The 23,056-nt window shown below is 48.0% G+C and overlaps 1 protein-coding gene across 4 annotated transcripts; it reads right to left on the reverse strand.

Annotated features, from left to right (window-relative positions):
* Positions 1-4,692: 4,692 nt before the first annotated feature.
* On the reverse strand, positions 4,693-22,776 carry LOC102445242 (putative pleckstrin homology domain-containing family N member 1). 4 transcript variants are annotated; one of them, XM_006127111.5, is made up of 12 exons: positions 22,342-22,758; positions 21,372-21,450; positions 20,304-20,363; positions 19,286-19,432; positions 15,017-15,103; positions 13,201-13,273; positions 12,482-12,618; positions 9,109-9,255; positions 8,009-8,095; positions 6,711-6,786; positions 5,724-5,800; positions 4,693-4,931 (listed from the first exon to the last, which is right to left on the reverse strand). In XM_006127111.5, exons 1-12 carry the CDS (start codon positions 22,428-22,430, stop codon positions 4,860-4,862), a joined length of 1,131 nt encoding a protein of 376 aa, XP_006127173.2. In that variant the 5' UTR covers positions 22,431-22,758; the 3' UTR covers positions 4,693-4,859. The 4 variants fall into 4 exon arrangements, with proteins under 4 accessions (XP_006127173.2, XP_075762373.2, XP_075762375.1 ...); XM_075906258.2 differs by lacking the exon at positions 5,724-5,800 and having other exon boundaries at positions 22,342-22,773; XM_075906260.2 differs by lacking the exon at positions 8,009-8,095 and having other exon boundaries at positions 22,342-22,763.
* Positions 22,777-23,056: the final 280 nt, after the last annotated feature.

Raw genomic sequence — 23,056 nt, forward strand, 5'->3', positions numbered from 1 at the left:
CTTCCTGTAGATATTAAACATCATAGGGGACAAGATGGAACCTTGTGGGACCCCATAGCACAATCGCCACGGGGTCGAATGGCAGCCCCCTAGCTCCACCTTCTGAAAGCGTCCTGACAGGTAGGACCGGAACCATTGCAAAACAGTGCCTCCAATACCCAACTCTGCCAGGTGTCCCAGAAGGATATCATGGTCAATGGTATCAAAAGCCACTGAGAGGTGTAGGAGAATCAACAGGGTTGCACTCCCCTTGTCTATCTCCTGGCGTAAATCGTCTACCAGGGCAACTAAGGCTGTTTCAGTTCCAAAACCCGGCCTAAAGCCAGACTGAAATGGATCTAAGTAGTCTGTTTCTTCCAAGAAGGCTTGGAGTTACAGTGCCACCGCTCGAGTACCTTGCCCAAGAAGGGAATATTAGCAATTGTGCGATAGTTATTTAAATCATGTGGGCCCAGGGAGGTCTTCTTGAGTAACGGTTTTATCAAGGCAGCAGGAACCATACCAGTTCTAAAAGACGCATTAATAATCCCCTGGACCCAGCCAGTTATCCTTTCCTGGCAAGATTTAATAAGCCATGAAGGGCAGGGGTCAAGTGAGCATGTGGTCGGTCGCACTCCTCCAAGCACCTTGTCCACATCCTCAGTCTGCAATAGCTGAAACTGATTCAGAGAAAAAAGACTGGGTGGTACACTCAACACATACTATGCCGCACTTGCACAGCAACCAGAGTCTAAATCCAACCGGATGCGGGCGATCTTATTTGCAAAATGCTTTGCAAACAGATTGCAGCAGGGGGCCAAAGGCTCCTCTATTTCGTCATGAGTGCCGGACTGCAACAGGCCCCGCACTACTTGAAACAATTCTGCTGGATGGCATTGTGCAGATGCGATATGGGTGGAGAAGTAGCTTTTCTTCGCTGTCAGCACCACCACAGAGTAAGCTCGCAGTTCAGCTCTAACCCGCAGTCGATCAGACTCAGCTCTAGTTCTCCTCCAACGGCGTTCTAGCCATCGCACAGACTGTTTTGCTGCCATCAGCTCCCCAGAAAACCAGGGAGCAAACTTGGCTCGACTGGTCCAAAGCGGGCACTTAGGAGCAATCATATCAACTGCCCGGGCTACCTCGGTGTTCCAAGTATCAACTAGGGTATCTACAGGACCATTCGCCATAATGGCTGAACAATCCTTCGGGGACCTCAGAAAACCCTCCGCCTCTGTGGAGGGGAATATCAGCAGATAGTCTAAACTTGACCAGGTAGTGATCAGTCCATGACAAAGGGAGTGTAGCCACATCCCTTATCCCAAGAATTCTAACACCCGCAGTCCAAAAAATCAAATCGAGGGTATGACCTGCAACATGTGTTATACTCTCATCCACATCCCTTACTCACAGAAGCACGCATACCAGATGTTAACTGGGGCACCCTCTGAGTTTGATTTAGCGGGTCTTAATTAGACTTGCTAAATCGAACTTTGAAAGATTGATCGCAGCAGTGCTGATCTTCCATTTAGGGTTAAGATGTTTTCCAAGAAGGGTGGCATCTTGTATCGTTTTCATTGTGTATAGAACAGAGATAAAGTGTGTGTGTGTGTGTGTGTGCATGCATGTGTGTGTGCATGTGCGCACACACACACACACATGCACACACACATGCTTTGGGTGGATTGGGACTGACATGTAGACCTGAACTCAGGTTCAAATTTAGCAGTGACACAAGCACAGATCCAAATAAAGCAATGGAGCTCTCTGAATGGAAACTGTAATTTATGACAGTTCCATTGCCTAGGGACTCTGAACTGGGAACATTTGTTTTCTCTGAACCATGTCTCAACCACCGGTGGCTGAAATGTCTCCAGAGTTACAATCACTCACAGTTATGAATTTTCCCCCTGATCAGAACCATGAAACCCCAAGCCTGGAATTGATTTTTTCCATCAATAATAAGTCCTTAGGTGAGCTGTTAGATTCGCCAGAAGTGGAAGTGTTTCTTGAACCAGATATAAAGTAAATGGGCCACTATGCAAACTTCTCCCATGTCCTATAGCTGTGTTCAAAGCTGCTGGTTTGGACTGAAATGTATTGGTGGAGCCAGATGTATAAGGAAGAGCCACGTGGAGAAAACTTATTCAGGCCAGGTTTACACTAGGGCTATGTCTAGACTGCAAGCCTCTTTCGAAAGAGAGCGTCTAGACTGCACGCGGAACTTTCGAAAGAGCAAGCCGCTTTTTCGAAAGAAAGCACCCAGTGAGTCTGGATGCTCTCTTTCGAAGAAGCCCTATTTACATTCAAGAACGCCTTCTTTCGAAAGAAGCACTTTCGAAGGAAGGCGTTCTTCCTCGTGAAATGAGGTTTACCGCCGTCGAAAGAAAAGCCGCGTTCTTTCAATTTAATTTCGAAAGAACGCGGCTGCAGTCTAGACGCAGGTGAAGTTTTTTCGGAAAAAGGCTACTTTTCCCGAAAAAAACCCTGAGTCTGGACACAGCCTAGGGGATAAGTCCAAATTAAGATACACAACTCCAGCTACATTAATTGGGTAGCTGGAGTCAACATTCCTTGATTCCAGCTTTGGCGCCATCCCCACAGAAGAAGGGAGAAACACTCCTGCTGACTTACTCCTTGCAGAGAGTAGGAGTACCGACAGGGGTACCCTCAGCATTAAATTTAGCAGGCCCTTACTAGACCCGCTAAATCGAATGCCAGAAGATCGATTTCCAGAGCCTGGATCCACAGGTAAGTATAGACATGGGTCCAATCAAGAGCACTGAGATAAAGCCACCAAAATAAGATAATTTAAAAAGAAACAGAAAACAGCCCCACAATTGTTCTCAATCTCTGCTAAATTCGTCAGCTTTATTGATATATTAATCTGAGCGAATGTTTATTTTACCTTTACAAAAGGTCACAGTAAGATTTTTTTTAAAAATACAGAGCGAAAAGGTAAATGCAATGCACAGAATGACAGCTTCCAAGCACTCCCACCGCAGGGAGCAGCAACAGCCTTTGCTTTGCTGGCAAGTTGGAACAGGGAGGATATCTACTTTAACCGGATCCAGGGAACTCCCATGAGAGCCCAGAGCAGTAACTGTGCCAGAAAACCATCCTTTTGGGCCCATTCCCTCTGGCATCTCTATTTCACCCACCTCCCACCCTCACTATGGATCTCTGCATTCCCCAGAAGGAGCAGAACAAGCCCCCGTCTCTTCCTCATTTTTATAATTGTGCTGATGTGTTTTAGCCCTGCCAGGGCAAGTCATGTTAAATGTAACAGAATTAATGGGGAACTGATCAAATGTCACATGGTGGAGGGTGAAGGAAGCAAGACTGTATTGGTTTTCCTGAGCAAGAATGACACTTTGAATCTTGGTCTGAAAGGCATTTGGAAAGCATCAAATGCTGTACAGAAACCAGCCACACAATGCCTCTATTACAGATAGGGAAACAGGGACATTGATTAAGTGACTTGCCCGAGGTCATGCAGAAAAACAGTTGCAGCATTAGGAGTCTGGACTCCTCATCCTGCGCAGTGTGATAACTCTACAGTCCTTTCCACTTGGGCTCAGTCTACACTGGCACTTTATTACGCTGTAAGGCTATGTCTACACTGCACCCCTTTTCCGGAAAAGGGATGCAGATTAGACACTTTGGAATAGGCAAATCCGCGGGGGATTTAAATATCCCCCATGGTATTTGCATTAACACGGCTGCTGCTTTTTTCCGGCTTGGGGATACGCCGGAGAAAAGCACCAGTTAACGTGATTCTCCAGAAAATAAACCCTTTTCCGGAGGATCTCTTATTCCTAATTGAAAGTAGGAATAAAAGATCCTCCGGAAAAGGCTTTATTTTCCAGAGAATCATGTCTAGACTGGCGCTTTTCTCCGGCTTATCCCCAAGCCGGAAAAAAGCGGCAGCCATGTTCATGCAAATCCCGCGGGGGATATTTAAATCCCCCACGGAATTTGCAATTGCGATGTGCTACCTTAGCATCCCTTTTCCGGAAGGGATGCCAGTGTAGACACAGCCTAACTTTCTACCTCAGGAGTATGGAACTCCGCCCCACCCCACAAATGCAGCAAGTTACAGCGCTGTAAAGCATCAATGTGAACCAGGTTCTGGTGCTGGGAGCCGTGCTCTCAACCTTGTTAGCTCCTCCCCTTATGGATGCGTTTTACATAAAGTTTACACTCAGTGCTCCAGCCATGGCCACTGCCATCGCTGTGCTTTAAACTATTAGACAAAGCCTTGATCTCACCCTTAGAAATCACAGAATTCGGTAGTACACATGGAACGTTCAAACAATATACCCCGGGGGCAGTATGATAGTGGCACACTGAAATATGGGAAAGTGCCGGTGTGAGGAACTCAACAATCAGCCTGAATGATTATTGAATGTGCGGTCAGGAATTGTACAGGTTGAACCTCTTTAGTCTGGCACTCTCTAGTCCATCAACATCCATGGTCCAGCATGATTTCAGCTAGCCGGCAGTCCACTTATTGTGGGTGTGGCCAAGATTCCCACAGTCCCATAAAGTTTGTTTGCAGCCACCAGTCCTGGTTCTCAGTGTTCTGTGCTGTTATTTAGCTCTAATATACCCCTTAATGTCTTCTAAGAGCCCAGGAAGCAATGGAAGTGCTGGTAATGCTGCTAGACAATATTGACCTCCTACGGTCCAGCACATTCTCTGGTTCACAGGGCAAGTTCAGACCAAAGTCTCCCAAATCAGCTTGCACAGTCCGAAGGTCCATTTCTAATTTTGCCAGTGGTGGGCTCCTTCCTGCAGCATGCTTAGACCATGCTTAGTTCAGCCTCCCCCACCAGCGCTGTCACCGGGTGCGAGCCTTTTCCAGAGGCTCTACAGCTCTAACGCTTCTGCGATTTCTTCGGTACCATGGGAGGTGGCTGGACAGTCACAGTGTCGAGGTTTTCCTCGGGCTGGAACAGATCAACGTCAGCAGATTAATGTCATGCTTCTGGGAAGACTTAAGGCACTTTTAAGATTCTAAGCATTCGGAAAAGGTTCAGCCAAGTTCTCAAGGGGCTCAGAGTGTTTCTACTTTTAAAACGTTGCCTCCCCCACATCAACTTTTTGTGAACCCCAAATATGTTCAGTGTATGCCAGGTGTCCCCCTCACATGCTCCACAGAGCGTAGGATGCTCTTAGTTGCTAGTGGTCTCTGCTCTTGAGGGCCAGCTGGAGAGGCTGATGTTAAACACACTGTCTAGTTAGACAAAGGTATTGTGATACCCCAGTGATGAATCCTTTGGGGAGAGGCTGAGTTCCAAGGAACTGAATGGTCACTCTGAGTGGTAAGTAGTTTTGAATCATGAGGGGGAAGGAGGTATAGGAGGCAGATAAGCCATAGAGAGCAGGGGTGCATAAGTTGGGAAAGACCCAGGTTAGAAAAGCAACAGCCACTTGAAGAAGGTATATGGAAATTAGGGAGGAGGAGAGTGGGGATGCTTCAGCCCAGATAGTCTGGATCTGCCTCCCCCTGCCCACCATAGCTGGGTTGAAGTGGTCCCCTGGAGCAACACCTGCCTCTGATGCACCCAGGCCTGCTGCGGACAGGGGCTGCTCCGGCTGAGCTAGAGTGCCCCGTCTGTGGCAGGCCCCGTGGGGCTGGAGCAACCCCCTGCTTGTGGTGGGCAGTGGGCTGCTCCAGTCCCCACCCAGTTAACTGGTTAACCTTTTGCATGCCTAATGGAACCATGTCTGACGAGTACCTTTTGCAGGTGGAAGAGGCATTTTTCATAATCTTCTGCAGTGGAGCAGGTGACCAGGATTGGCTCCATCAGGCTTCCTGCCAAGAGAGCGGTGAGGGATGTGGGAATGGTTTGGTGCAGGAATGCACTCTTCTTGGCCCACCTACTCGCGTACGCTGGGAGAGGGCACAGGGATTCCAACTGCATCCCAGCAGCCAAAGAATTAACTTTCCCTTCTCTTCTCCCCTCCTCCCACCTGCTCAGACCCCTCACAGCAGCTGTACAGGGTGGAGTAATGAGACAGGGCTGGAGAGCAGATGGGCCAATCAGGGAACACACCAGGCCATAAAAGGCTGATAGCCAGAAGTAGGGGGAGTGCATTATGGGGGCAGAGGTGTGTGTGCATGCATGTGTGCTAGAGTGCTCCAGGGAATTGGGTGTAGCCTGAGCAGAGGGTATAGATAGGAGAGGAGGCTGATTTGCAATCTCTTGTGGTGGATTTATGCACAGGCTAAGCAAGATAGAGCTTAGGGCCTCAGATTATGAGGAGCTTGGGGCCCCTAAATTAAAAAAAAAAAAAAAACCTTAGTTTTTAGTTGCATCCATGCCTCTGTACCAGTATATATGCAAATATAAAACTTGATTCTTTCTATTTTCATTCCCCTTTCTGTTAGAAGAACACACATTTTTTTGGTAATGCTGAGGGGTAATTTTAGGGCCTCAGCACATCTTAAGCTGGTCCTGGGTGGAGAAGAGGCAGGGCTCAGTTAATGATGAGGAAGAGGATTCTTTAGTGAAGCCAGCTGTAGCTCCACTTGCTCACCACAGCCTGGCCTGCCTAGTGTCCTCACCCAGGGCCATGTTAGCGAAGGCCTGGACCAACAGCCCAGGACTCCACTGCAATGTAAGGATCCTTCTAGCACAGGCTGTCTTCCCATATCTCCCCCCAATCAACAACTGGACATAGCTGTGATTTCATCTCTCTCCTCAATCAACAACTGGACATACCTGTGATTTCAAATTCTAGCCTTCCCAGCAGAGCAGACTTCTCCTTTGCCTGGATCCCGGCTAGAGGGAGTTTACCCTTCAATGAGAAAAGGAAAGAGGAAAATCCCTTCAGTGGACTGTCACAGGGCAGCTTCCCTCAATGAGCTCTCGAATGGAGAGCCTGCTGTACTATGTTATAGAAGTTGCTAGCACCCAGTAAGAGTAGCAGCCTGTATGTAGCTAGGCCTCGCGTGTTTGTGTCTGTTTAACAAATATGGATGTTTTGGACCCTGCTCTGTCCTTGTGGTCCCTCCATGTTGTTTTTATTGCACAAAATGACAAAGATGCAGCAATGTTCTTATAATTGCATGCAGTTCCTTGGAACGTAGCTACCTTGGTTTCTGCAGTGCTGTTGTAGTGGGGTTGGTCCCAGGATATTAGAGAGAGACAAGATGGGGGAGAAGTGGATCCAAAAAAACCCTACAGACCCCTACTAGCTGACCCACCTTGTCCTGTGCGTTCCCTGAAGGCTGAGCTCTTGGGCAGCCACCCAGGAGCAATTCAAATGCTGATTAGCAGAGCACCCACAGCTAGGTATTTTTGTTTCTGCTGGTGGTGCACATTCACAAATGCCTCGGTGCACATAGAAAAACATTATTCTGCACATGGATGGAAACATTAGAGGGAACACTGATGTTAACCCAGGTTTGAAGTTTAGGAGTTGAAGTTGCCTCGAGCTTCCTGGGGGTTAGCTCTGAACCATGACAGAAATGGAGATCGGAGGCTGTTTGATACAATACCACACTGATTTTTTAAAAAGCGATGAGGAGTCCTGAGGCACCTGATAGACTAACAGATGTATTGAAGCATAAGCTTTTGTGGGCAAAGACCCACTTGACATTGATTTTTAAGGATTCTAACAGCTTGACTAGGAATTGCCAAGCCCTGAAGTCAAAGAAGAGAATGGGCTCTGAAGTAACCACGTCCATCTCCTCAGACTAGTGCAGGATTTCCTAATTGACTATTAAATATCCCAAGCACAGGGATTTCCACATCTGGGAGAAGATTCCACCACCCTCCTTATTAGGACACATTTCCTGATAGTTCAAGTTTTCCTTAGCTCAGCTGCATCCCATAACTCCTTGTTTGTCCTCCCTGGGCCACATAATCAACCCCTCTCCTTCCTTGGTGCTGACACCCCTCCACCACCTGTCGGGTGCTTCTTGGATTCCCCTCTCTCAGCTCTCATTGAACTGTGCTATGGCCTCAGTCAGTACTCTCTTTTCTGCAGCCGACCCCCCTCCTGCTTCATTGTTTACCTCATACGCAATGCCTGCTCTCTCACTGTCTATGGAGAGGAAAACCAGATCTTCTGCAAACAGCACCAGCAGCCTTTCTACAAAGTTCTGCAGAGAGAAGCACATAGCTCAGTTTGGAGACAGCTCAGTTTGGAGACAGCAAAGTCACTAACTTTTGCCTAACAGCAACAGGCAATCTTAGCTTGAAGGCAGAATGTGTAGTAATATCAGATGGGTATGAACAGAGACCCTACATCACAGGGTCGCTTCAAGCACTCAGTCGTCCTAATCACACACTCCACAAGCAAGTATTTTCCCTTTGTTTTGCAATAGCTACAATATAATATAATGGTGGAAGGTAATCTGTCGTGGTATGCTGAAGTGCATGATACGCTTCAGCCACTAGGTGGCAGAATGTGCCAAATACCTTATTAAGGCTATCTTTAGCCATACCAGGCAGAGCATTAAAGGATCCTAAGAACAACCCATCTGGTGTGTGTACGCAAGCTCTTTAACAATGGTCCCAAATCATCTGAATTTGATACTGTGGGGTCCTTTTTCACTAGCCTATTTGGCTGACACTTGCTTCTTTCCTAATGATTCATTTAGGGTGCCCCGGCCCATGAGAATTCTTGAGATTTAAGAAAAGTTTTGCCATTTAAAATTGGGGTGAATCATTGACATGTGAAAATGTCTTGTGAACCAACAACCAGTGAAAACCATTTCCATTTGGGTCACTCCAATAATTTTGTTTTGACCATTTTGAAACCGTTCTTTTAATTTTGACATTTTCCCCTTTTATAAAATTGTGTTGTGATCTAAATTTACTAAAATTTTGAACTCAAAAGTCAATTAGGCTAAACCCCCCACTACCACCACCATCCTTTTTCATTTCAGAAATTTATGCTTCTCAAACAGTTTTGGTTTTTACACATTGGCACTTTATGATGAAAAACTGGCAGGCTGAAAAATGCCTGACCAGCTGTTGTCTCCATATGCACGTATCTAGTGAGGACACTAGGCCAGCTCAGTCCAGGGACTCAATGTGAACCCACACTCCAGATGCTTCCAGTCTTTTTATAGGGATCCCCATGTTTAGAGCAATAGATGCTATACGTTACCCCTGTGCTGACATAAGCCACTTGCACCATGGCAAGGTAGTGTATCGGTCCTAGGTGCTGGATGGGTTTCCCTTCCCACTTCAGAATGGTGCTGTAAGACAGATACTTCATCAGCTTCCGTTTCTTCCATGGCTCATCGCATGGGACCTTTACCGAGAAAGATCGGAATGCAATTCAGAAAGTAATAAAAATACAAGTATGATGTTGGTTAGAGGTCTGCGGGTGTTAGGAGAAAATGTCAGTGACTAAGTCTGTAGCATGGGACTTAAGAGAGCTGGACTCAAGTCTCTGCCCTGCTCCAGACTTAGCCATATAGCCACTCTGTACCTCAGTTCCCATCTGTAAAATGGGGCTTTTAACACTACTTTGCCTCACTGGGATGTCATGAGGCTAAAGATACAGTTTGAAAAGTGCTTGGATACTTACAGGAATGGGGTCCATACAAGTATCTGAGATAAATTTGCATCTGAAGCGAAACTTCCCCCAGGTTTGAGAGGGGACATTTTGTATGATGCGAGATTCTGTTTGGGGCCAGTGATAAAAATGGGTCTAATCTACGTGAGAATTTCCCTCCAATTCAAAGCGGTTTGGGTCTGGGGTTCTGATTCAGGCCTGTCTCTAAATGACATAAAAATAACTCTGAACACACACACCCCTGTTCATGGGGAGACTTGGAAGAAAAAAAATGTAGTCAAGATCGTTCTCATCAACCAACCACCCCGGCCTCTCCTCTCCCCATGCCTGAGATCTTACATACTCCAAGTTGTCCAGTCTCCATTGCATTCTGTAAGCCAGAGGTTGGGAACCTTTTTTGGGTCAGGGGCCGCTGACCCACAGAAATAAATCAGTCAGCACCACACACAAGTGAGAAGCAAAGTGAGAAAGTCTCTCCCCACATTCCCTTGCACACCAGGGCCTGGGGGGTCCAGGTTGGTAGATTTTGTGTGCTCCAGCCCTGAGGGTGGGTGGCAGGGGGACTGGAACACTAGAACAGGCTCCCCAATACTGAGCCTCAGGGACCAGATCCAGGCAAGCCGGGGGCTGCATCCAGCACCTGGGCCTGAGGTTCTCCACCCCTGCTGTAAGCCCTCAAGCACAGCTACATTGTGAGCCACAGAAGCAAGGGGGACAATCAAGTGGTGCCTTGGTTTTCCTGCACAGGCAGGGAGTGAGCTTCCATCTGAAAGGGGGGACCGAGTGACAACCAGTTTGGGGGCAAAACAGCCACTCTCTGACCCTTTCCTGGAAGGGGAATAAATTGGTAAAGGTAAGGGAGTTACTCATTGGTTAGGTGGGCTTCCTGCATCTCACACACTAAAGACCTAGTGGATCATTGATTAGCAGTGTATTAATAGATGTACAGTATATGCAATAGAGATGCCAGTTTTGTAGGCCTGTGTGGGTGTAATAACCTTTGTATAACCTGTTACAAGTGGAAAAGTGTGAACAAAGGATCCTGGCAAAGAATAAGATCCAAACACCCTGTTATTGTGTTTTTGCCATGTTTAGTGAAAGCAAGGAAAGTCCCTTCCCCATAATAGGACTGCTAGGTTGTTATTGCTACGTAGGGGAATAAGCTCTAAACACGGCTGCGTCTAGACTGGCATGATTTTCTGCAAATGCTTTTAACAGAAAAGTTTTTCCATTAAAAGCATTTGTGGAAAAGAGCGTCTAGATTTGCGCAAAAGCACTTTTTGCAGAAAAGCGTCCGTGCCAATCTAGACGCGGTTTTGCGCAAGAAAGCCCCGATCGCCATTTTCGCCATCGGGGCTTTTTTGCGCAAAACAGTTTTTACCTGTCTACACTGGCTCTCTTGCGCAAAAGCATTTGTGCAAGAGGGCTTTTTCCCGAGCGGGAGCAGCATAGTATTTGCGGAAGAACACTGACAATCTTACATTAGATCATCAGTGTTCTTGCACAAATTCAAGCAGCCAGTCTAGACGCAGCCTCAGGGTATGTCTGGGTAGATGAGGGTTGTAGACATAGTAAAATGAAGCGGCGATTTAAATAATCGCCACTTCATTTACATCAAAATGGCTGCTGCACTGTGCCGATCAGCTGTTTGTCATCACAGCGCGGGAGTCTGAACGCTCCACGGTCGACATCAGAAGCCTTTGTCGACCACCCCCATAAACCTCATCCCACGAGGCATAACGGGGCAGTCGATAGAGCCATGTAGGGTAGACATACCCTCAGTGTGAGCAATTTGTTTGGAATCCTTGGGTGTGTGAGGTAACTTGCGGGCCTGCTTGAATTGGTCACGAAATATCCTTATGTTACGTGGGTGTTTGGAAGAGAGGAGCCTTCACTGAACTTTCAGATGGTCACCCTGAGAAAGGAGTGAGGGACTAGGTTGGTCTGGGTTTATTGGAACCTTTTGTATTTAGAAACATGAAGACAGACTTTGTAGAGGAGAACAGGATGGAAAGCCCCTCTGCTTCTGGCCTCTGGGCTCTCTCAGGGGGACTGCCAGCCTCCTGGCTGGGCTTACCTTCTGGCTGCTGGCCCCAGATCCCAGGCACCCCTCCTGGCCACTGACCCCACTGCTGGCCCTGGTCACCAGGCTCTGCTGCTGGCTTGAGCTGGGCTCCCTGCCACCGTGCTGCTGGTTCAGCTCCATTCCCGCTCCTGGCGGATGGCCCCTCAGCCACTGGCCTGGCTCCACTCCCAGCCCTGGTTGGGCTCCTGCCTATTGATTGGCTCAACTCCCGGCCACCAGCCCATCTGCTGCTGGGCTCTCTGATCCAGGGGACCATGGATATTGCCGGAGCAGAGAATCCCAGACTAGAGAGGTTCAATCTGTAGTGTGTTTAGGTTTCCACAGCCTGTAATGGATTTGCGGTGCCCCCAGGGAGTACACTAATGTATTGCATGGGATTGTGTCTTCCTCTAGTCTAAGGCAGTGGTTCTCAAACTTCAATGCTTTGTGACCCTCTTCTAAAAACAAAAATTACTACACAATCTACGGGTGTGTGTGTGTGTGTGTGGGGAGATTTCAAAATCCAAAATCCAAGGGATTCAGCCTCAGATGGGGGAGACGGGGCAGGGGAGGGTCTGTAACCTCAGGCTTCTGGGACTCCAGCTTCAGCCTTGTCCCTAGAAAGTCTAATGCCAGTCCTGGCAACCCCATGAAAATGGGGCAAGATATAGTTTAAGAACCGCTGGTGATTCAGGTAGCACGAGGCAGCAGAGGTCACTGTAGCTGAGGGGCATGGTGTCCATAGCTCTGGCATTTTGCTGCTGGCCTCGGGGTGTTGCATCCTCACCTGGGGTCCCTTCATACGCAGGAGCCACTAACATTACTTGGCCCCCATCTCATGCCCTCTGAATCGCCTCCGGGCTTTACCCACCACCACCAGGAAGGCAGCCTCACCAGAAATTTAAGGATATTGCTGGGACAGGCTGAGCAGTGAGCATTGGCCATCTTGATATGATGCCGGGTGCTGAGAACCCAGATGTGGAACTCATCTGGACTCAGGCATGAGATGATCCTGGATTCTATCATGGACCCTGTGGAAGGAAACACACAGCTCTGGAATCCAAGAATGAAGACAGAACCGCCTCTGATGGGTAAATTCCTCCCAGCACCCTACAGATTCACAAGCTGGTAGCCAGCCTTCCAAGCATTTCCTGTGGGACCAGCTCTACTGCTGATGCTGAGGCCAGTCCATCCACCTCTCATGGCCAGTGATGGTGGGCTCTGGGCTAGCCCCTGTCAGAACTCGACAGCTGCCCTGCTCTACAGGAAAAGACACTGGCCTCTAAGAGGCGGGCTCACTGCTTTGAGGGAGCAAATTCACGATTTAGGGTGACTTTAGCAGGAAGGGCCAAATGACCTTTGGCTGGCTTGAGAATCAGTGGCTGCTGCATTTATATGTGAAGAATGAGAATCTCAATGTTCCTAGCCCCTAATCCCTATTGCATTCACTCAGCATGGATGCCCCTGTTTATGGGAAGAAGGATGAGGTGGTGTCTGGAATGAATGCAGAAGAGACAAGGTGCCCTCTTCCTTCCCCTCCCCCCCCCCGCCATCAAAATGGGATCTTCCATCCATTTAAGACTCTCATGGGCTTCTAGAGAAAGAAAGCTTACCAGTAATTTCAAACACGCAGCCTGTGTCACTTGGCACCTCCCTCACACTCATCCCTGCGAGAGGAATCAGGCCCTGCAGCAACGGAGAATTACTGGTAGAAAGCAACCATTGTGACTCTCTCCTCTCTGCACTCCCTCAGTGCTCTCTCTCTTGCACTACGCTGGCAAGTGACTGCACAGTAAATCAGCTCCCAGCAGTCTAACTCCCAACATGTCTGCACTGGCAAATGCGTGCTAACGCTGAAGTTGCTGCGCTCTAGGTAAACCACCTCAACAAGAAGCATAGAGCTTGAGGCACTTCAGATATAGCTCAGGGGGGCCAGAGTGGACACTTGATGTGTTGTGACTGGCCTCCGAAAATGGCCCATAATCCCTCAAGTCCCCTCTGCTCTTTGTTTGGAACCTGTCTGTCTGCCCCGCAGGCATGCACATCCCCCCTTTTAGAGCTCTGTTTTGGGAAGCTGGCAGGCTGTGCTGATTGGCTCCGAGACACTGAGCAAACCACCCAGGTGGAATGTTCCTGCTGTTGAACACAGAGGCAGGTGTGTGTGTGTGTGTGTGTGTGTGTGTGTGTGTGTGTGTGACTGACTGACTGACTGACTGAGCCAGGGAAGGGGTGGGGATGAGATATCAGGGTTTGACGCTCCCCTGCTTCAGGGGGGTTGTTTTCTGTTGCTGTCTGAATTTACAAGACATCATGCTGACATCCCCCAAAAAACTCTTGTATCCCTCTGCCCCTCCCCCCTCACACATTCCACATCACACTCTTCTCCTTTCCCTGGACTTCTGCTGAAAAGCAGCTGTCCATGTAGCAGGATGAACACGTGATACTGACTACCCCATGTGGCATTGCAAACCCTTCCCAAAGCACTCTGGCCAGTTGCACAGTGGGACAGCTCCCACGATGCACTGCTCTCTGTGGCATTGCAAGAGTTGCTAAAGTGGACGTGCTCCCCCATCACAAGGAGCACCGTGTGGACATACAAGAGCAATTACAATGTGAGTAGCACTATAACTACCAACGCTTTACATCTGCCAGTGCAGAAATAGCCTCAGTCTTGCGCTTTCACAGCTAGACTCTACTCCCCTCATAGACAGTGTTTCCCTGCCTCCTGACAGCTGGTTCCCTTCTTCAGGAAAATGAAATGCCCTTTCAGCCTGCCTCTTCCAACGGAGGTGGTGTCACCTTGTTGCTAGAGCACTAGACAGGAATTCGGGAGATCTGGATTTGATTTCTGGTTCTGCTTTGGATGAGGCATCTGTAAAATGGGGGAGATGACACTGGCCTTTGTGGAGGCTCTGTGGATGAAGTCGAGCTATGCTTTGAGATCTAGGGATGGAACGTGCTTGGAAGAATGGGTATTGCTATGATTCAGCTTTGCCGCGAGGTGTTAAAAGGCTCCATTTTCTAACGCATATACCTTCTGTGTCCCTCCCCCAGCTGCCCCTTGCTTTGCTCTACCTACCGGTGTGGCTTATCCCATGTTTTGGGCAATGCGGCCCCACCCCTTTGATTTCTCTGCTGTAGCTTGTATTTGTATACATCTCCAATGTCCTTCTCTCCCTCCTGTCATCTGGTCCCTCCTCACCATGCCCCAGTGATGGTCAGGTCTGGACTCTCTGATTTCCTCTGCTTTGGAGTCCTCTGGCATGGAGCCCTCATTCTGTAGTTAGTTTTCTAGCGGAGCCCTTGTTCTGATATTTAGTTATTTGTGCCACAGATGTGCAGCGAAGGGGTAGCTTGGTGTTGTCTTGGTTGCCAGGGCTCCAATGAATTGGGGCTTTACACCATACAAGGGGGCACCTTGTGCTTTACCTGGTAGGTAAATGTCTTCTGCATGTGATCCACCGATAGAATCAGCAGCTGGAAGGAGAACAGCACGAGGTACCGTTCCGACATCTCCTGCGGAAATAGGGTTTTATTATCACCAGCAGCCAAAAATGTTAAGATATGTTTAAAATAAAATACGACAGAGATTAAATTTCCCCCTGCTCTTCACCTTACTCGTTCTGCACTCCCACCCTATTTCCTGCGTCCCAACATGAGCACAGTTCCAGCAGGTCAGTTTGGGCAAGGGATGGAGAAGGGAGCTTATGAGCTGAGCAGTGTTATATGCTGGGTAGCCCAGGGTGAGTCAAAATTCAGGCAACGCGCTACTATTAATACATTGATTGCCATTCTATAGCATCTTTCCTCTGAGGACCTCAAAGTGCTTTTCAACTACGAATGAGCTAAGCACCATTCCGCGGTGAGACAAGGTATGATTTATCCCCAATGTAGCTGCCTTTGTTCACCTTAACTTCCCTGACAGTGCCTGTGTAGATGTGACCTGAGATATCAGCCTGAGGTTTTCTCAGCTGGCCTTCTTTCAGCAGCCACCCCATGCAAATATTACAGAGAGATAATTTACTTGTCATAGTTATTGGAAGAAGTGGTCCCTTCAGTTCAATACCACAGCAACAGGGAAAAAAGCTCTAAGGTTAGTCTAGAAATGTTTTTTGTTCTTGAAACAATGTAATCCAAAGATGTACCTCTCTCTCTAGCTCTCTCTCTCTCTTTGTGGGTATATCTACACTTGCAGCCTAATTCAAAATAGGGCTGCAAATGTAGGCATTCGAAATTGCAAATCAAGCCCTGGATTTAAATATCCCATGCTTGATTTGCATCTTTTCGGCCGGGCACCATTTTTTGAAATTGACGAGTCTGGAATAACTGTCTGCGTCTACACGCGGCAGTGAAATGGGCGTTTGAAATAAAGCCCTATTTCGAAATACCTGTTATTCCTCCTGCAATGATCTTTAACAGGTATTTCGAAATAGGTCTTTATTTCGAGTGCCCATTTCACTGCCGTGTATAGATGTGGGCAGTTATTCCGGTCTTGTCAATTTAAAAAATGGCACCCAGCCGGGAAGATGGAAATCAAGCGCGGGATATTTAAATCCCAGGCTTGATTTGCAATTTCGAATGCCTACATTTGCAGCCCTATTTTGAATTAGGCTACAAGTGTACCCTGTGTGTGTGTGTGTGTGTGTGTGTGTGTGTGTGTGCGTGTGTACTAGAAAGCACCACCACCTTTTTTTTCTTTTTTCTTAAAATATTTCAAAAAATTCTTTGGGCATGGATATTTCCATTTAAGCACACACAAAAAAAATCAAAATAACATTTTGAATTAAAAATTTCAACCGTTTCTAAAACACTCATGTGAGACCTGCCCACCTCTAGGGGGGTGTGTCTAGACTACATGCCTCCTTCGACGGAGGCATGTAGATTAGCCAGATCGGAAGAGGGAAATGAAGCCGCGATTAAAATAATCGCGGCTTCATTTAAATTTAAATGGCTGCCCCGATCTGCCGATCAGCTGTTTGTCGGCAGATCGGGGGAGTCTGGACGCGATGCCCCGACAAAGAAGCCTTTCTTCATCGACACAGGTAAGCCTGGTTTCACGAGGCTTACCTGTGTCGATGAAGAAAGGCTTCTTTGTCGGGGCATCGCGTCCAGACTCCCCCGATCTGCCGACAAACAGCTGATCGGCAGATCGGGGCAGCCATTTAAATTTAAATGAAGCCGCGATTATTTTAATCGCGGCTTCATTTCCCTCTTCCGATCTGGCTAATCTACATGCCTCCGTCGAAGGAGGCATGTAGTCTAGACACACCCTAGGTGACATCAATGGGAAAAACTGAATTTTTATCCCCCGTTATCAGTCCCAAGCCCCTCCCAGAAAACTATGGCTCCAATCCTGCGCTGGGAGTTATAGATTCCCAGGCCAGAAGGAATGGTTGTGATCATGTAGCCTGGACTCCTGCATAATAAAGGCCAGAGAATGTGTTAGAAAAACATCTAACCTTGATTTAAAAATGGTCCGTGATGGAGAATCTATCACGACCCTTGGGAAATTATTCCAGCAGTTAATAAGTCTCACTGTTAAAAATTTCCATCTTATTTCCTGGGGGAGTTTGTCTAGCTTCAACTTCCAGCTTTTGGATTGTGTTAGAGCTTTCTTTGCTAGAGTGGAGAGCTTGTGATTAAATATTTGTTCCCCACATAGATACTTTTGGATTGTCATCATATCACCCTTTAATCTTCTCTTTGTTCCGATAAATAGATTTAGCTCTTTGAGTCTGTCACCATAAGGTAGGTTTTCTAATCCTTTAATCATTCTTTGGCTTTTCTCTGAGTCTGAACCCTCTATGATTTATCATTTTTCTTGAATAGTAGTCACCAGAACAGGGTATGTCTATATTATAGTGTTTTTTTCAGAAAAACTAACGTTTTTCTGAACAAACTACACTTACGTCCACACTGCAATCGCGTTCTTCCAAAATAAAATGAAAAGAACAGAGGGGTTTGTCCGACATTGGTAAACCTCTTTCTAGGAGGAAGAAGCCTCTGTCTGAAAGAGCTCTTTCAGAAAACAGTGTGTGTGGACGGGGATGAGGCAGTTCTTTCAAAAGAAGAGGAAAGAGGAAAAAGCACAGGTGCCCTGCTGGCCATTCCACTCATAGTAAGCACAGCTTACATGCGAGATAGCATCCACTCAGTCTGGATGCTATTTTTCGAAAAAGCAGATCGCTTTTTCGATGCACTTTTGCATTGTGGACTCTCTTTTGGAAGAAGTTCTTTTTGGAAGATCTCTTCCGAAAAAAGGTTCTTCCGAAAGAAGTCTGCAGTCTAGACATAGCCCCATAGCAGCACTTGCACCCATGCCAAATAGAGGTGAAATAACCTCTCTCCTCTTACTTGAGATTCCCTGTTTAGGTATCCCAGGATCATGTTAGCTCCTTTTGGCCACAGCATCTGGCGCTCATGTTTAGCTAATTATCTACCATGATACCTAAATCTTTTTCAGAGTCCCTGCTTTCCATTCTGGAAGTATGGCCCACAGACTTTGTTTCCAAATACATACGTGTATATTTAGCCATATTAAAATGCATATTGTTTGTTTGCACCCAATTTAGCATGTACTATGGAGCACTCTAGATCCGTGACCTGTCCTCTTTATTATTTATGTCACTGATGATAAAAATGATAAATAGGGCAGGACCAAGAACTGATCCCTCGAGTCCCCATTGGAAACAGATCTGCTCACTGAAAATTCCCCTTTTATGCAATGCTCAGGTCCTTAACTCAAATAAGTTTGGTTTTTCTTCCTTTAAATCATTGCTCTGGGATGGGGCTGGGCATGTAGGTTCATTATACGGGAGAGAGGACAACTCCAGCCCTCCCTCCTGCAGCAGCAAGTTGGGGCCAGGTGAGAAGCACCTCTCCATGGTCGCTGCAGTGGGCCACACCCAAGGGAGGGGTGTATGTTCCCTGGCTGGGAGAAAGACAGACACATAAACAGGCAAACTCTCTCAGATATATAATAGACATTTGTCCCTTTCTCCACCCTTGGCCCCTGCCAGCCCAGTGGGGTTATAGCTGCCCCAATCCCCATCTCTGGCCACTTGCTGCCCCCCTGTGGTCATTCTACAGTATAATGGTCCCTCTTACCAGATCCCTCTATTTTAATTTTATGAGAAACAATCGAATTCCAGGCTCATCTCCTGTCCTGGCACAACCAAACCCTGACCTTGCTTTAAGTTAGGATAAGAGGAAGTTGCCTACCAAATTTGGTGGTCCTAACTCTTACTATTTAGGAGACATTCTTGCACAAACAGACTCACAAATGGACAGACAGACAAGCAGACACACGTTTCTAAAATGTATAGTAACAAGATTTTCAGACCTATCTGCTAGCTCACTTTTAATCCATGTAATGTGTGCCATGTACATTTTACATGATTCTAGTTTTTTTTCATCACAAAATCATGGTAACCATCTGGCAGAAGTCTAAGTATATTACAATAACATTACTGCATTCATCAACCAAGCTTATAATCTCATTAAAAAGATATCACGTTAATATGACAGAATCTATTTTCCACAACAGCATGATAGCAGATCCAGCATGATAGCAGGTCAAAGGCCCAAATTACCCCAGTCTTTCTGCCCCTACCATTTAAAAATACAATGGTTTCTAAATGCATTTTGGAAATCTTTTGCTAAAGAGACTGAAGGTGCAGATAGGGTGAAGATGGTTACCTCCATATGACAGGTGCGCATAAAGACCAGCGAGGACCATACTATTTCCCCAAGGGAGTGGATGCTCTCCCCTTCCCAGCCAGCAATGGGCTGTGCGAATAGGAAGTTCCTTAGTTCTGCCCGTGTTCTCCCCCACAACGCTGCTGCCTGGAAGCAAAAAGAATGACACGCAAGTGTCTGTATTAGCCTGGTGGGAAGTGTCCCGAAAAACACACAGAAACTAGAGTTGGAACCAATTGTGTTTGGATGTAAGGTGGAGGCCCTTTAAATTGCCACTGGAGTGCTGTGCTGCACAGTCCACCTGGCTCTGAAAGCTGGGGAGGGGTGCATGACACGTTCCAGGTGGTGGGGAGGGCTGGCTACCTCTGGCTCCGCCCCTTCTCCCTGAGGCCCCACCCCTTCTGGGAGCACAGAGCTGCCCCCCCCATACCTTGCCCAGGGGCCTGGTGTGGCTGTCAGCTCTCCTTAAAGCATTGAACTGAGACTCGGGACACTTGGACTCAGCTCCATAGGGAGGCGGGGAGCCCAGCTGGGGGAGGCAAGCCCCAGGTCTGCTGCTTCCACCCAAAGCCCTGCCCCTGGAATCAAACCCCACCTACCGCAGCCCAATCCGGGGCTGCCCTGCTGAAGCTCCAGCCCCATCCCTCTCCAGCAGGTAGGGGGCGCCGGGCTGTTCCTCCCCAGGGGCCAGGGGAAGCCAGGCTTCCAGGTCCTGGCCCCATCCCTCCCCAGCAGCCAGGAGAAGCTGGACTGCTGTGCTGTAGCACCAGCTTTCCCCGGTTGCAGCCCCAGCCTTAGGCGGTCAGGCACGTAGGCCATTTTGGGAAGACTGTGCCTTCCCCTACCTACATTACTGACCGCCCATGTTCAGCTCCCAGCTCCCGCCACTCACCTGCAGTGAGATGTCTCTGTGTACAATGGGGCGAAGAGCATTGCGAGGTGCTCCTGCGGAGAACACCTAGCACCTGACTCTGTTTGTGGCCTGCCCCGACACAAATCATAATGGCATTGGACTCACCTGTGGGTTCAGCGCTCTGATCCTCCCCTGAACATCTTCGTCTTCATCTAGTATCAGGTTCTGTGAGAAACAGCACAGGAATGCATGTGACTGTGTACAAATGAAGGAGAAAGTCCTGTCTGCACCCTGCGATAACGAGAACGGTTCATCACTGCTTGGGGCTCAGAGCCTATTAGACTTGCCAATTTGAGTTGGATGTATTCCTGGAGATTTAATCACATGACATAATCTTTAATGGAAGATTAATCTTTCATTCCTGGAGACTCTAGGATAATCCTGGTTGGTTGGCAACACTAGTGCCTATCCATGTCATGGGCTCTAGCACTGTTGTGAGCAAGACACGAGAAGTCATTCCTCCACTCTGCTCTATACTAATTAGGCCTCAACTGGAGTATTGTGTACAGTGTGGTTGCGTATACATGCAAATAAATATGCAACTATATGCAAATAGCTTCTTTCATACTGGTGGGCATGAATACAAAGATTAAGCCTTAAACTGCGGCACTGGACTCAAACGTGGCCAGTGTGAGCCTTTCAGCACTTCTCAGGCGCTGCCCACAAGACTAAGTAGCCAGCACTTCCCACAATGCCCCGACACTCCCAGCACCTAACCCCGGGGGCTAGAAATGCCGATGCCCTGTACCCGTCTCTTCCAGCCAACCCGTTCGCTTGCGTCTTTCAATGCTCACCCCACCTAGGCGATGCCTTGCCATTGTGGAGCGTGTTCCCGGTGGAGGCCGTGTTCAAAAGATCCCACCCAGGGGCCACATGTTGAGCTCTGCATAAAAGCAAACCCCACCGCGGGCTGCAAACCAACAGGCCGCAGGCCGAGTGCTGAATAGCCCTGATCTAGATGGTGCTTGGCCCTGCCGTGAGGGCAGGGGACTGGACTTGATGACCTCTCAAGGTCCCTTCCAATTCCAGTATTCTATGATCCTATGATTTTTCTTGAGTGGCAAAGCCTAAGTGGAAATGGTGCTGTCATGCTCTGCTTAAATAAACAGGCCTAGACTCACCTCCCGGTCTCTACCCAGGCCTTTTGACTTGTGAGACTCTGCTTATACTCACACCTCCTGTCTCTGTTGTGATCACGTGGTCCCTGAGGTGGAGGGAGCTTTCACTCTGAGCTTCTGAGATAGACCATTTTCTGCAGTGAAAGAGGAAGGGAGAAGAAAGTGAAGATGACTAGGAGAGATTCCTTTATTCACTTGTTCTGTGATATTTCTCTATGTTGTCACATGGGCAATAAAGTTAATTGAATGTTCGGGCAGGAGACTCATTTCTGATATGGCTGTTCCAGCTTTTTACTGCTAGAAACAGTCCAACGGGCTCTAGACAGAATGCAAGTTCTGTGCTGTCAAAAGGAATGGAAGCCTACCCAAACTGCTCCGGAATGTACCTGGTCTGTCCCGGTACAATGCACCGGAACTGCTGCTTGTATCTATATAAATATCCCAGACTATGGGGTCTGTGCTAAGACATTTGGTGCGGGCACACCATTTTGTGTAAAAAATGAATCTCCTGCAGAAAAGAGGAAGAGGGAGGAGGAAGTACCTGAAAATCTCCCAGACTGTAGAGAGTTACAGGTTTAAAATACGCCACTTGATTTGTCTGAATATGTTCCCCTCTTCCCATACCACCTTATGGAGCTGTTCTGAATTTTATTTAGGCTATGTCTACATGGCACGAAAAGTTGTTCTTAACTCAAGTTAAAATATTAGTGAAAACACAGCAACTCCACTTTTACCATGGGTTAGCAGCTTGCGGTCAACCCCGCGTTCCCCTCTTGGCTTTAATGTGATCTGCTCCCCTGGGTTAAAAGCCAAATTGCCGCATCTTTGTAGCTTTCGAAGGTGGGTTAGCTACTCTGAATTAAGAACACATCTTTCTTTGTAGTGTAGATGTAGCCTCAGCACCACTGGGCTCCCTCTGAGCTTTGGTGAAAGGGCCATGTGAGATGATGCCCGTTCACCTCTGTGCACCCCGCAAGGAAAACTAGCCCCTTCCAAAGCCCCAGATTCAAAGCCACGCTGCCTACCTGCTGCCACCTATTTCCAGCAGCTCCACTTCATCCTGCCGTGCCCCTGCAGATGCAGCCTGCCGGGCACTCACGCTGCAGCAGCCCATCACTAGCTCCCCACGGCAGGGCACCTTCCCTCAGCTGCTTCCGTCCCCGGAGTCAAGTCCAAAATCCGAAGTTGACGGGCTGACCTGGTCTCTAAGAAATGGTCAGTGAGCAGGAGGAGAATGTACACGTGGCAAGACGGAGAGAGAGCCGAGCTCTTCCGCTTTCTACTGGTTAAGAATGTGCTTGGGTTTAGAGGCAACAACATCTGAGATGTAAAAGTGTTTCCTGTCAGTGGGGTTGCAAGCCTTCCCTCTCCCTTCCCCCAGTGTCACAGTGTGAAGGAGATGCAGGGGGAGATATGCAGCTGTGACAGTTTGGCTGTGAAGCACCACTCAAAATAAAGCAAGAAAGTGATCTTCAGTGGACACCCGGAAAGATGCCAAGGGGCTCAGCAAACCCAGCTGTAGAACTAGGAATCACTTGATGAAATGGAAGATTTGGGGACACGTTTCTGACTAGGGGGGCTGGGACAGGGCTAAAAACCAACACACGAATCCGCTGATCATTGAAGCACCAATTATTCCCCTTTCCTCCCCATCCCCCGCCTGGCTCACCTGGACCTGATTATGCCTAATTAGTGCATAAGAATGGGCTGGGGGAGGACTAAAGATCTAATTAGCCCACT

This window comes from Pelodiscus sinensis, chromosome 24 (assembly GCF_052426305.1).
Source record: "Pelodiscus sinensis isolate ZL-2025 chromosome 24, ASM5242630v1, whole genome shotgun sequence".
NCBI lineage: Eukaryota > Metazoa > Chordata > Testudines > Trionychidae > Pelodiscus > Pelodiscus sinensis.